Source organism: Macaca fascicularis, chromosome 2 (assembly GCF_037993035.2).
Source record: "Macaca fascicularis isolate 582-1 chromosome 2, T2T-MFA8v1.1".
Lineage (NCBI taxonomy): Eukaryota > Metazoa > Chordata > Mammalia > Primates > Cercopithecidae > Macaca > Macaca fascicularis.
This window is the reverse complement of record NC_088376.1, coordinates 154,135,081-154,146,852: the sequence shown is the minus strand read 5'-3', so window position 1 is coordinate 154,146,852 and position 11,772 is coordinate 154,135,081. Positions and strand designations below refer to the sequence as shown.

At 44.9% G+C, this 11,772-nt stretch overlaps 1 protein-coding gene across 7 annotated transcripts in view; it reads left to right on the top strand.

Annotated features, from left to right (window-relative positions):
- Window positions 1-54: 54 nt before the first annotated feature.
- Window positions 55-11,772, top strand: part of HMCES (5-hydroxymethylcytosine binding, ES cell specific) — a 29,143-nt gene continuing 17,425 nt past the window's right edge. For 2 of the 7 annotated variants that reach the window (XM_045385653.2, XM_005571731.4), the window contains exons 1-3: window positions 55-168; window positions 951-1,156; window positions 11,310-11,453. In XM_045385653.2, the coding sequence (XP_045241588.2) occupies window positions 974-1,156; window positions 11,310-11,453 (327 nt within the window). In that variant the 5' untranslated portion in view covers window positions 55-168; window positions 951-973. Of the gene's footprint in view, window positions 538-950; window positions 1,157-11,291; window positions 11,454-11,772 lie in introns of all 7 variants that reach the window. The other 5 variants (XM_065539057.1, XM_065539056.1, XM_074033123.1 and 2 more) reach the window with 4 other exon arrangements.

Genomic DNA, 11,772 nt, shown 5'->3' with positions numbered 1-11,772 from the left:
AAGGGCCCCCTCCCCCAGGGGGCGGGGCCTAGCGCCGGGAGCGCGGGCTGAGGCGGGGCTGACGTGCGGGGCGGTGAGGCGAGCGGCCAGAAGGGAGCTGAGAAGCGGTGAGGAGAGCCAAAGGAGGTGACGCGAGCTGAGGGAGGTGAAGCGTGCTGCCGGGGCGAGGTGAGGGGAGGGAAGGCGACGCGGGCGGCCGGGGTGTGGGGAGGGGAGAGGAGGGGTAAGGACGCGACGCGGGTTGACAGAGGGGAGCGGAGGCCCGAGCGGACGCGAGGCGACGCGGAGAGGGCGGCCTGGGCCGAAGTGAGGCAACTCGGGGCGGTGGAGTCTGAGGGCCGGAGCGGAGGGGAGGGGCGAGGGATTGCGGCCGGTGGCTGGGGGCCACCTGCTCCCCGAGAACCGGCCCCCGCTCCGGGGAGCAGTGTCCGGAGCGGGATCCGCGGCCCAGTTTCGCGGGTCGGGCCCGGGGACGCTGCGGGCGAGAGGCGGAGATTCTGCACCCCGGCCCCGGGCCGTCCAGTGGCCGCCCTCGAGGTAAGCGGGTGCTGGCAGGCGTGGGGCGCTGACCCCAGCGGGGACTCGGGGGAAGGACCGGGAGTTGGGGGCACCGAGTCACCCGGAGGAGGCGACCCCTGCTAGCTGCGCTTGCCCTGCTTGGTTGGACCGTGAAGCCCCCTCCGCTGCGGCTCTTCCCTGCGCTCAGGCAGGCTTTTGCAGAGCTCCTCTGGGGACTTGCCTCAGTGCCCTGCACGGAGTTGGGCAGTGAGCTCAGGGAGCGAAGCAAATGGGCACATCCTTGTCCTTGTGGAACTTCTTGGGGAAGACTTTAGACTGTGGTCACGGAGGGGCACGGCCCTGTGGGAACGGAAAGAGAAGGCGGGGACTCAAGGAATAAGACCTAATATTTGAGATATGTAAGCCTTTTCCTTACCTTTTGTAATTTAAAGGTTGCGAGGGACGGTGTTGAAGAATGTGTGGGCGAACATCCTGTCACTTACCTAGAGATGTTCTCACGAGAGCTTGCGCCTACCAGGATCGGCGGGGCCAGCAGCGGCTCCCGGAATGGAGGGACCCTGATAAGTACTGCCCCTCTTACAACAAGAGTCCTCAGTCCAACAGCCCAGTGCTTCTGTCTCGACTGCACTTTGAGAAGGTAACCAGCTTTGCACCATGCTAGCCGCTCACCCAGCCTCGCGATGGTTATCTCCTATTTGGTTTGGTGTGTGCTCAGCCTCTTGGGATGATATTAAAAACCAGCGTTTACTGCTATATTCTGACTTTCCGTTGAGAACCTCTCTAGACCTCATGAAAGAAGTTTTATCAATGGCTTCTAACACTGGTAAAGACGTATTTTTCGGCATTTTTCAGGCTCAATTTAAATGCCTTTGCTATACATGGCATACTAGCCTTAATATATGCCAAATTTATGCCAAATTTATATGAGCTTTGTGTTTTAAAATAGCAGCTTTCACTGATCATCAGGGTCATTGGAATATCTTTAAAAAATAGTAATAAAAAAATTTAAGGCCAGGCGCCCTGGCTCATGCCTGTAACCCCAGCACTTTCTGAAGCCGAGGTGGGAGGATCACTTGAGCTTAGGAGTTTGAGACCAGCCTGGGCAACATAGGGAGACCCCATCTCTACAAAAAATAAAAAAATGAGGTGGGAAGATCACTTGAGCTGTGAAGGTCGAGGCTTCATAAGCCATGGTTGTACCACTGCACTCCCACCTAGGTGACAGATCAAGACCCTGCCTAAAGAAAAAATAAAAAATTTAAGAATATTTCTATGCCCCTTACCAGGCCAGCTTAATCAGACTTTCTAGGCCCAGGACAGGCTTAAGATCAGTTAATTTAAAACACTTCTAATGTTTCTTGAACATTGAAAAGTTTTATTCTTTCTGCTTGTGTTTTCAATATTTTTATGTTTGTCTTTTACTAAAGCTAGAAACATGTATTTGGTTTGGTTATCTGAAGTTTAATTGCATTCATTGTGTTTATAGTATTTATCCCTGTAGTGTTGGAATTACCAGTCACTTACGTTCATGTTTTAGTTCTTTGCCTTATCTCCTGAAAGTGTGTGTGTCTGTGTATGTGTGCGTAATAAAAATGCTTCATTCTAGAAAGTAATAGTTTCTCTATGTCTTAAATATTTTAAATGACCTTGACATGTTTTTTAAAATCATGATTGTTCGCTGGGTGCGGTGGCCCATGCCTATAATCCCAGCACTTTGGGAGGCCAAGGCGGGCAGATCACGAGGTCAAGAGATCGAGACCATCCTGGCCAACATGGTGAAACCCTGTCGCTACTAAAAATACAAAAATTAGCTGAGTATGATGGCACGCACCTGTAGTCCCAGCTACTTGGGAGGCTGAGGTAGGAGAATCACTTGAACCCGGGAGGCGGAGTTTGCAGTGAGCTGAGATCGTGCCACTGCACTCCAGCCTGGCAACAGAGTGAGACTCCATCTCAAAAAAAAAAAATTGTGATTGTTTCCTTCCTGAATTTTGACCCTATTTGATCCATAATGCCAAAATCACTTTATAAAGTTGGTTATACCTCTGGTACATACTCTTTAAACTTTTGTGATAATATGGTAGTCAAAAAGGACTCATTTCTGCATTATAGGGTATCACATCATTTTGAAATAAAGATAACAGGCTGGGCATGGTGGCTCAGGCCTGTAATCCCAGCACTTTGGGAGGCCAAGACGGGTGATCACCTGAGGTCAGGAGTTCGAGACCAGCCTGGCTAACATGGTGAAACCCCGTTTCTACTAAAAATACAAAAATTAGCTGGGTCTGGTGGCGGGCCCCTGTAATCTCAGCTACTCGGGAGGCTGAGGCAGGAGAATCGCTTGAACCCAGGAGGCGAAGGTTGGGGTGAGCCGAGATTACGCCACTGTACTCTGTCCGGCCTGGGCAACAGAGTGAGACTCTGTCTCAAAAAGAAATAAAGATAACAAATAACGTCTGGGTGTGGTAGCTCACGCCTGTAATCCCAGCATTTTGGGAGGCTGAGGCCGGGGGGATCTCTTGAGGTCAGAAGTTCGAGGTCAGCCTGGGCAAAATGATGAAACTCTGTCTATACTTAAAAAAAAAAAAAAAACTGTGGAGATTGCAGTGAGTCAAGAATGTGCCACTGCACTCCAGGCTAGGTGATTCAGTCTCAAAAAAAAAAAAAAAAAGGATATCAAATAACATTAATGTTCTTGGTTGAATAAAGCCATTTATATGAAATAGTTATTTTTGTGTCATTTTTAGAGGATGCATACTTCCGTATTGAAACTTTTTGTTTTAAATGAGAGGGGAATCAAAATAAAATATCCTGGAGAACCTTGAAGGGGAAAAGAGAACATAAAACATATTTCAAAGGAAAGCATAATTTAGAGTGAGAATAGAGAGCAGGATTAAGTGTATGAGCCTGACTGGGCCTAGTGGCTCATGCCTGTAATCCTAGCACTTTGGGGAGGCTGAGGCCAGAGGATTGCTTGAGGCCAGAATTTCAAGACACCAGCCTGAGCAAATGAGACCCTGTTTTTAACAACAACAACAACAAAAAGAGCCTTAGTCATTTATATGACCTCTTTAGAATTATAGAAAGTTAGCTGGAAGAAAAATTTGTGTAACACATGTAAAGATAGAAGTATAGAAAGATTATGACTTGTCCTAGGTTACCTAATCAGTGAGGGACAGAACTAGAAGTGAGATCCAGACCACTGTCCCCACTCCAGTGGATGCATCCTGGAACCAGGAATGGGGAAGGTGTGGAGCTCCTAGCAAATACAGCCCTCAGTTGGGCCAGTGGTATGAATTTGCTGATATAGTATTTGATTTCACATCTCTAACAAGTTTTGTTAAGATTGCTAGGGTTTCTTAATTTTGATAATATTAGGTATCTAATTTTTCTCAAACCTATAAATTATAAAGCAAACTTAGAACCATTTTAGCAGTTCATTCAAATCATCAACAGCCTGCATATATATATAGATTGCAACATTTTCATTTGAAACCACAGATTTGCAAATTACTTCCTCTTTCGTTTATCCACCTCAGTGCTACCAGCTGTTCTGTTCAGAAGTCCAAAAGGGTAGATAGAGGAAAGATGACTAATACTGAGCAATGGTTTTAGTATTTTGGCTTTTCAACTACTTTCTATTCGTCGTTCTCAAATTCGGGTTTGGTTTACAGTTGTCAAGTGTACACTTTAAAAGATGATCAGTGGAATTTGTGAGAGCAGAATTCTCAACCTTGACACTATTGACAGTTTTGGCCAGGGTAATTTTTTGTTGTAGGGAGCTATTCTGGGCATTGTAGAGCGTTTAGCAACATCCTATACGTGCTAGATGTCAGTAGCATCCCCCACAGTAGCATCCCCCAGATCAGAACAACCAAAGATATCTCCAGATACCACCAGAAGTCTGGATGATGGGGAGGGGTGTGTCAGAGTTGTCCCGTACCGAGAACCACAGATTTTTCCATATTGTTATCCTGCAAATTTCTGATGAAAGATCATTTAGTTGACCATTGTGTAATGTTGTCTCTTATTCTCATTTATGCACTGAGCTGGGGGTCCTTCTGCTTGGAAGACTTTTTTTTTTTTTTTTTTTTTGAGACAGGGACTTGCTGTGTTGCACAGGCTGGAGTGCAGTGGTGCAATCATTGTTGCGGGAAGTCAGGGACCCCAAATGGAGGGACTGGCTGAAGCCGCAGCAGAAGAACATAAATTGTGAAGATTTCATGGACATTTATTAGTTCCCCAAATTAATACTTTTATAATTTCTTACACCTGTCTTTACTGTAATCTCTGAACATAAATTGTGAAGATTTCATGGACACTTACCACTTCTCCAGTGAATATCCTTGTGATTTCCTATGCCTGTCTTTACTTTAATCACTTAATCCCATCATCTTTGTAAACTGAGGAGTATGAATGTCGCCTCAGGACCCTGTGATTGTATCAGCTGCACAAATTCTAGAGCATGTGTGTTTGAACAATATGAAATCTGGGCATCTTAAAAAAAAAACCAGGATAACAGTGATGTTCAGGGAACAAGAGAGGTAACTTTGAACTGGCCGCCGGTGAGCCAGATGGAACAGAGCTATATTTCTCCTCTTTCATAAGCAAATAGGAGAAATATCGCTGAATTCTTTTTCTCAGCAAGGAACATCCCTGAGAAAGAGAATGCACCCTGAAGGTAGGCCTATGGACGGCCTTGGCCCCTTTTTAAGGCGTCCCATCTTTTATGGTCGAAGCCGAAGGGATGAAATAAGCCCCGGTCTCCTATAGTGCTCCCAGGCTTATTAGGATGAGAAAATTCCCACCTAATAAATTGTGGTCAGACAGGTTATCTTCTCTCAAACGCTGTTTCTTGATAAGATGTTATCAATGACAATGCATACCCGAAACTTCATTAGCAATTTTAATTTCACCTCATCCGGTGGTCCTGTAATCTCCCCCTGCCTCCATTTGCTTTGTGATATTTTACCTTGTGAAGTACTTTTACAAGGTACATACTTTTACCTTGTGAAGTATGTGATCTCTGTGACCCACACCCTATTCGTGCACTCCGTCCCCTTTTGAAAATAGCTAATAAAAACTTGCTGGTTTTACGGCTCGGGAAACATCTCGGATCCTGCCGACATGTGATGTCTCCCCCGGACACCCAGCTTTAAATTTCTCTCTCTTGTGCTCTTTCCCTTTATTTCTCAACCCAGCCGAAACACTTAGGAAATAGAAAAGAACCCACGTTAAACATCGGGAGCCGGTTCTCCCAATAAATCATGGCTCACTGCAACCTTGACCTCCTGGGCTTAAGCAATCCTGCTGCCTCAACCTCCCCAACAGCTGGGATCACAGGCTTTGCCTTTTGGCAGTTTGAGGGGGAAGTTCTCACTATGTTGCTCAAGTTGGTCTCAAGACTCTGGGAGGCTGAGGCGGGTGGATTGCTTGCAGTCGGGAGTTCAAGACCAGCCTTACCAACATGGAGAAACCTGGTCTCTACTAAAAATACAAAATTAGCCGGGCGTGGTGGTGCATGCCTGTAATCCCAGCTGCTTGGGAGGCTGAGGCAGGAGAATCGCTTGAACCTGGGAGGCGGAGGTTGCAGTGAGCCAAGATCGCTCCATTGCACTCCAGCCTGGACAACAAGAGCGAAACTCCATCTCAATAAAGAAAAAACAACTCTTGAGCTCAAGGGATCCTCCCGCCTTGGCCTCCCAGAGTGCCAGGATTATAGGCTTGAGCTGCTGCCACTGGCCAGAAGGCAAATTTGATTCTGGAAGAGAAAGAGGATACTCTTCTTTCTCACAAACACACACAAATGGTCCTCATTATTCTTAGATTCCATATTTCCAAATTCACCTACTCACTAAAATTTATTTGTAACCCCTAAATTCATACTCACTTTGCTTTTGCAATCATTGGTGCACATACAGAGAGGTGATAAATTTGAGTAGCTTCATGTTTCCAGCTGAGGTTGATTGAGGCAAAGCTCTGCCTTCTTGTTTCATCTCTTATGTTATAAACAAGTGTCTTCTTTGCAGCCAGTTTAGTGCCATGTGTAATTTCACTGTTTAAAATGACCCCAAGCATAGTGCTAAAGTGCTGGCTGGTATTCCCAAGCTAAAGAAGGCTGTGATATGTCTTACAGAGAAAATGTATTGGATAAACTTTAGTCAGGCATGAGTTATAGTGCTCTTGGTCTTAAATTTGGTGTAAACGAATCAAGAGTAAGATTAAATTAGATGTCTTTAAACAGAAACACACATAAAACAAGGTCATACATTGATCAGTTGATGAAAGTGTTGTCACCAGAGGCTGTTAGAAACATAACCTTGCATTTCCCTAAGAGCAGCAGTTCAATACTCAAAGCAACTTTATGAAATATAACTACTGCAAATAATGAGAATCAACTGTTTGTGTGTATATATATGAAAAGACAGTTGACCGGTGCAGTGGCTCACGCCTGTAATCCCAGCATTTTGGGAGGCCGAGACAGGCAGATCACTTGAGGTCAGGAGTTCGAGACCAGCTTGACCAACATGGTGAAACCCTGTCTCTACTAAAAATATAAAATTAGCCAGGCGTGGTGGCACATGTCTGTAATCCCAGCTACTTCGGAGGTGGAGGCAAGAGAATCGCTTGAACCTGGGAGGCAGAGGTTGCATTGAGCCGAGATCGTGCCGCTGCACTCCAGCCTGGGCAACAGAGTGAGACTCCATCTCAAAAAAAAAAAAAGAATTAATGGATACAGCAGGCAGGATTCTGGAAGAAGCAGGACTGGATTTTATCAGGAGCACTGTGGAGGGATTAGCTTTTAAACAAAAGGAAGCCCTTCTCCTGAGACTGCCACTACCTATGATTCCTTTCTTCAGATTCCATCCTCTTCTGACTTTCTTCATTCTACTTTTATCTTAGTAGGTACTTTTACTTGGAACTCTGCCTTTACCCTAATTTCTTCTTTTAACAAAAATTTTTGTACCCCCTGGTTAAATCCTGTGCATTATATACTTTCTAAGAAACTTTATCTTCATGGCATTAATAGTCATTTCTTTATAGACAATTTTATGATTTGTTTTTAATCCTTACCTCAGAAAAAATTATACTACAATTGAGTGCCTACTCCATGCCACCCATTTTAACTATATTATCTTTCATTCTTGAAAATTATCCTACAAGGTAATTATTGTTTGTTCTATTTTTTGGATAAGGAAAGTTGAGGGCCCAAGAAATTGAGACTAGTCCAACCTCATAAGTAGCAGAGAAAGGTTGTTTGTTTGTTTGTTTGTTTGTTTTCTGCATCACAGAGTCATAGAGTGCAGTGGCACAATCTCAGCTCAATGCAACCTGCACCTCCCGAGCTCAAGTGATTCTCATGCCTCAGACTCCTGAGTAACTGGGATTACAGGCACACGCCACCACGCCCAGCTACTTTTTGTGTTTTTAGGAAAGATGGGGTTTCGCCACATTGGCCAGGCTGGTCTCAAACTCCTGACTTCAGGTAATCCGCCCACCTCAGCCTCCCAAAGTGCTGGGATTACAGGCGTGAGCCACCATGCCTGGCTCAGAGTAAGGATTTTTGAACCAAGATCTCCTTACAAAGACCTTGCTCTTTCCTCTATACCAGAGATTGGCAATCTATGGTCCTCAGACCAAACCTGGCCTGCTGCCTGTTTGTATAAAGTCTTATTAGACCACAGCTGCTATGGTTTGAATGTTTGTGTCCTTGAAAAATGTGTATGTTGAAATCCTAACCCCCAAGATGATGGTATTAGGAGGTAGGGCCTTTGGGAATCAGAGCCTTCATGATTGGGATTAGTGCCCTTATACAAGACACCCCAGAGAGCTAGCTCACGCCTTCCTCCGTGTGATGACATAGTGAGAAGGCACCATCTGTGAAGCAAAAAGTGGGCCCTCACCAGACACCAAATCTGCTGGCACCTTAATCCCAGCTTTCATAACTATGAGATAAATCATATAGTATCACTTGTGCCACATTCTGTTGGTTACAAGCCCGTCCAGATTCAGGGAATGAACATAGATTTCCAACTCTCAATGGGAGGAGTGTCAGATTTTACAACCATTTTTTGAAAACTGCCACAGACTTCTCACTAGTATCAGAAATTTAACACATGATCTTCATAAAACCTTTCATCAGCATTTTTTCTTCTCTGTTCAGTAGTACCATCATTATTTCACTCTTCTGGGCTCGAAAACTTAATCATCCTGCTTTTTTTTCATCCAAATCCATTTGTACTACAATTTCTTTCTTTTTTTTGTTTATCTTTTGGATGTCACTGTTTTTCTTACTGCCATCACCAGACCCCTGAACCATTGTAGTAACACCCCAAAATGCACTCTCTGCTCACTGGTCTCTCCCAACCCAGAGTGTACTGTGCCATGAAGAATAATGTGTATGTGCTTCTTAATCTGTAGATTTCATCAAATTATCAAGGGGCCCATTACTTTAAAAAAATTTGACAACCATGCGTTGGGAGTCCCCAAGACTGCCCCCATATTTAGAGATTCATTAGAAGGACTAAGCATATAAGGCATATTGTGTATAAGGTTTATTAGTAAAAGGACACAGAATAGAATCAGCCAAGGGAAAAGACACTAGTAGAAATCTGGAAAAAGTCATGCACAGGTTTCCTTATGTTCTCCTTCCTGTGGGAGGATACTCCAAGCATGTCATTTTCTCCAGCAACGAAAAATGTAGTAACGTATGTACAGTGTTTTTTTTGTTTTGTTTTGTTTTTTGGTTTTTTTTTTTGAGAGAAGGTCTTGCTGTATGGTCCAGGTCCTGGAGTGCAGTGGCTCAATCACAGCTCACTAGCAGCCTCAACTTCCCAGGCTCAGTGGTCCTCCTACCTCTGCCTTCTAAGTAGCTAGAACTACAGATGCACGCCACCACACCCGGATAATTTTTTTTTGGTAGGAACAGGAGTTTGCCATGTTGCCCAGGTTGGTATGTACAATGTTTATGCCCAGAGAAACCCATTAGAAACTCAGGGTCCAAGGTTTTTACTGGAGGCTGATCATGTAGGCACTCTGCCTAGCAGGTACCAAAATTTCAGACTCCCAGAAGGAAAACAGGTGTTTGGCATAAACTTTATTGTTTACATAGACTAGGCAGAATAAACCACCCTTATGAGTTGGGGAAAGGTGAGAACACTCTCAAAATCTAGTTCTGAGATGTTAATCAAGGGCCAACCTTGTATATAGGTTTTCCTAAAAATAGCATCCTCCAGTGCTTTGAGAGACCGAGGCAGGAAAATCGCTTGAGCCTAAGAGTTCGAGACCACACCAGGCACAGTGACTCATGCCTGTAATCACAGCACTTTGGGAGGCTGAGGTGGTTGGATCACAAGGTCAGGAGCTTAATACCAGCCTGGCCAGTATGGTGAAACCCTGTCTTTAGTAAAAATGCAAAAATTAGCCAGGCGTGGTGGTGGTAGCCTGTAGTCCCAGCTACTCGGGAGGCTGAGGCAGGAGAATTGCTTGAACCCAGGAGGCAGAGGTTGCAGTGAGCCGAGATCATGCCACTGCACTCCAGCCTGGGCAACAAAGACTCCATCTCAAAAAAAAAAAAAATTCGAGACCTGCCTGAGGAACAAAGTAAGACCTCATCTCTACAAAATAGCTGAGCATGGTGGTGTGCACCTGTAGTCCCAGCTACTTGGGAGGCTGAAGCAGGAGGATCACCTGAGCCCAGGAGTTCAACGTTGCAGTGAGCTGTGATTATGCCACTGCACTCCAGGCTGGGCAACAAAGTGAAACCTGTCTCTAAAAAACAAAAAAGTTTAAAGAAACTAAACCTCTTTGCATCCCTCTGCCTTATTCAAGCAGAATGTCTTATGTTCCAGTAAATATGAATGCTAAAAAACTCAAGTTACCTACATCATGATAAATCATTAAATTGTTTTTGGTTGGTTGTGGTGGCTCACAGCTGTAATTCCAACACTTTGGGAGGCCAAGGTGGGCAAATCACTTGAGCCCAGGAGTTCAAGACCAGCCTGGGCAACATAGTGAAACCCCCTCTCTATAAACAATACAAAAATTAGCTGGGTATGGTAGCGTGTGTCTGTAGTCCCAGCTACTTGGCAAATCACTTGAGCCCAGGAGTTCAAGACCAGCCTGGGCAACATAGCAAAACCCCATCTCTATAAACAATACAAAAATTAGCTGGGTATGGTGGCATGTGTCTGTAGTCCCACCTACTTGGGAGGCTGAGGTGGGAGGATGACTTGAGCCCAGAAGGTAGAGGTTGCATTGAGCCAAGATTGCGTCACTGCACTCTAGCCTGGATGACAGAGCCAGACCTTATCTCAAAAACAGTAAAAAAATTGTTTTCAAGTAGATTCCCTTTTTAAAAATAATCTTGAATTCTTTTTTTTTTTTTTTTTTTTTTTGAGACTGAGTCTTGCTCTGTAGCCCAGGCTGGAGTGCAGTAGCCGGATCTCAGCTCACTGCAAGCTCCACCTGCCGGGTTCACACCATTCTCCTGCCTCAGCCTCCCGAGTAGCTGGGACTACAGGCGTCCGCCACCTCACCCGGCTAGGTTTTTTTTGTATTTTGTAGTAGAGACGGGGTTTCACCGTGTTAGCCAGGATGGTCTCGATCTCCTGACCTCGTGATCCGCCCGTCTCGGCCTCCCAAAGTGCTGGGATGACAGGCTTGAGCCACCGCGCCTGGCCATAATCTTGAATTCTTTATATTTCAATACTACTAAATAATGTAATAAATACGTATGTTAAATTAGAATTTCATTATGATCTCCTCACTAGATCTTCTTTCCGTGGCAGGATGCAGACTCATCTGAGCGTATCATTGCTCCCATGCGCTGGGGCTTGGTGCCTTCTTGGTTCAAAGAAAGTGATCCTTCCAAGCTGCAGTTCAATACTACCAACTGTCGTAGTGATACCATAATGGAGAAACGGTCATTTAAGGTAGGTGGCTGGTAGCTATTAGTGCCCTGTATACCTGAGAAATAAGGCTCCAAAGGGTGTTTCCATCCTAGCCTACAGAGGACAACCAAAAATAAATAACATAAAAAAGAATGTTCCCCGTTGTTAATGTGGAATGCTATTTTGTTACTACATAACAAACCACACCAGAGAGTAGTGTGAAACAAAATGATAAACATTATCTCTATATTCTCTGGGTTGACTGGGCTCATCTGGGCAGTTTTCACTTGGAAGTTCTCATGTTGCAATTAGATGGCAGCTGAGGCTGCTTGTCCAAGATGACTTCTTCACCCACATCTGA